General features: G+C 40.4%; 1 protein-coding gene across 1 annotated transcript in view; it reads right to left on the bottom strand.

The window, feature by feature from the left end:
* Positions 1-1028: 1028 nt before the first annotated feature.
* Positions 1029-2500, bottom strand: part of LOC106816135 — a 2173-nt gene continuing 701 nt past the window's right edge. Inside the window, exons 2-4 of the mRNA XM_014820691.1 lie at positions 2426-2500; positions 1955-2053; positions 1029-1180 (exon numbers count right to left, since the gene is read on the bottom strand). The exon at positions 2426-2500 is cut by the window's right edge and continues 21 nt beyond it. Coding sequence (XP_014676177.1) covers positions 1029-1180; positions 1955-2053; positions 2426-2500 — 326 coding nt within the window. The remainder of the gene's footprint in view (positions 1181-1954; positions 2054-2425) is intronic.

The raw sequence follows: 2500 nt of genomic DNA on the forward strand, positions 1-2500 counted from the left end.
CAGCAGCAGCGTAGTATATCCGTCTGGGGCACTCGAGATTCCGTGACAGAAATTACAGATTAGGGTTAGGGTTATGGTTAGAAATTAGACTTGTAAATCTGGGTTATAGCCATAACGAAAAAGAAAGACCAGAAATGGCGAAAATTCCTCATGAGATATAAACAATAGCGGAAGAGGGGCGGGAACTCGTCAGCATGCATGAAACTCACATTTAGAGAAGTAGACGACTCGAAACATGGCATGTGGCAGAAGGAAATAGTAGACGACAACTATTACACAGCATATAGTTAACCCACGTGCTGAGGCGACACGTAAAAAACTCCGTGATCGTGTTCCGTACCTAAAAACGTTACCTTAAGAGGGATTTAGTTCACTTTTTTAACCAAATTTTTATAGGGTTGTTTTTTACAATGATATGTAGGTGTCCTTTTCAGGAAACATATTTTTTTCAAAATGCTACAAATTTACACAAAGTATAATTACAGACAATAATTAAGCTCATTATGGAGCAGTATATTAAGATAAATTACGAATGTATAATAAAAATAAGAGGAAAAAAGGAAAATTCAATAAAGTAATAACTACATTACTGTCGATGAATATAATTGCACGAAGCAGTATTTTCAACCGTGATAATAGACATCGCAGATATTTAAGATTTGTTTTTTGTTGGAAAAATTCATGCACTTTCCCATTGCTAAATTTTACAACGAAATGTATATTGATTATTGTGAACTTTTATTGCTTTGCGAGAAATTTGTGTTGAAATGTCGTTTTTCGTTATGGTGCATATTAGACGTGAGACTGGTGTATACTGTCAATCTATCGGGATTAACACGCCGTCCACGAGTCGGGATTTGCGATTTCATAGCACAACAGCGTCAATCTACATCTAAATATTCTCTACCGCGCTTCCTTGTTTAGCTCAGAATATAAATAGTCTACCTCTCACTTGTATCAGTCACGTGACAAAGTTACAGGAGTCGAATTAGCTACCTGTTAATTATATTAATAATATTGAAATGCACTCACTGCTTCGACAGGATATCCATTCCGGCGGCAGAGAAGGCGAAATGTACGGAGTTGTTGGAAAAGCACTTCTCGTAGAAGGACGTTCCGCAGGCGAATACCTGCACGTCTGGATGCGCTACGAGATAGCTTTCCGGCTCAGAAATCATACCTGTAACAAAGCAGAAGCAGATGACGACAACACTTAACTTTCACGTACCTTCGTAATATATCTATGTGAGCGTGTGTTTGCGTGCGTGCGTGTGTGTGTGTGTGTACGTCCTCGTGCGTACGTGCGCGCGCGCACGTGTACGGTGAACACGCTTGTCTCCTATTACACAACACGTGTAAGCAATGTGTAGTATATAAATCGCCTAAATGTTTATACTGTGATGCAATTCACAGACGACCCAAGTGTCCCGGTCTCACCGGGATCGTCCCGGTGCGACATGCTGGTCCCGGTGCCCCCTTAAGAGTCCAGAAAGTCCCGGTCGTACATTTTTCAGCCATATTTTCAAATTTACATTAGTAAATTACTAAATTTGCCGTGGTTGTTGTTGTACTTTGATTCTAGCGAACAATAAAAGGCCACAAACCAACTAGAACCAAGAACATTTGTGTGCCAACGTATAGCACGAGACTACACTTAATGTTGCGTGTGAAAGAGAGGAGAAGGTTTTTTGTAGGCTTATCTCGCACCAACACGCACACAAGCAGCATATTTCGGTAGAGTGCCGTGTCCGTACAATAGCAAAGCTGCAGTATATTTACTTGAAACAGCCATTTCACTGAAATGGATAAATTTACATTTTCAGCAGAAAGAGCATTGCCAGCTCCTATGTGAAGTACCTTCAGCTTTCATTACTATAGCGTTTTTTGACGACGTACAACTATCGTATATCCTATGGATATACTAATAGTCTATATGTCTATATATATTATATACCTTGCACACGTTTGAAAAACGATGTCCAGTCGTTTGATGGTTGATCTTCATGGATTACTTGAATGTCAAACTTGTGCCCGTGCTTCTTCCTCAGTGCGTCTATTATACGAGAAAGATCATTAAGTTGAACGTATTAAAAATTCTATAACTAACGGCATCGTCACCATCGACGTCATCGCTGCCATTACGATCAGCGTAACGAGAACATCGTTACTCATTGTGTTCCGTTTTCCTTTTCGTTAAAATTAACTAAAGCCGTTGCTCTCTCCGTTGTGATTTAGAAAGCATTCGCTTCCATTGCATGTGGCGATCCGTTACATATGTCTATGAGCGTCTACACATCCTAGAATATAGTTCGCCCGTATGCGCAATGATTTCACGAAAATAACAAAGTGTGTGGCGATTGGCTTGGAATCTCACACATGCAGAGCCAATCGTCCGATTAGCTACAGCTAACCGCTGGGGTCGTACCAATGAGGAATTTAATAAGTTCCATTGAGTTGCCTCCATCAGCAGTGGCGAAGTCCACAAGCAAAAAGCAGCCAT

The sequence above is a fragment of the Priapulus caudatus genome, unplaced genomic scaffold (genome assembly GCF_000485595.1).
Source record: "Priapulus caudatus unplaced genomic scaffold, Priapulus_caudatus-5.0.1 Scaffold1297, whole genome shotgun sequence".
NCBI lineage: Eukaryota > Metazoa > Priapulida > Priapulimorpha > Priapulimorphida > Priapulidae > Priapulus > Priapulus caudatus.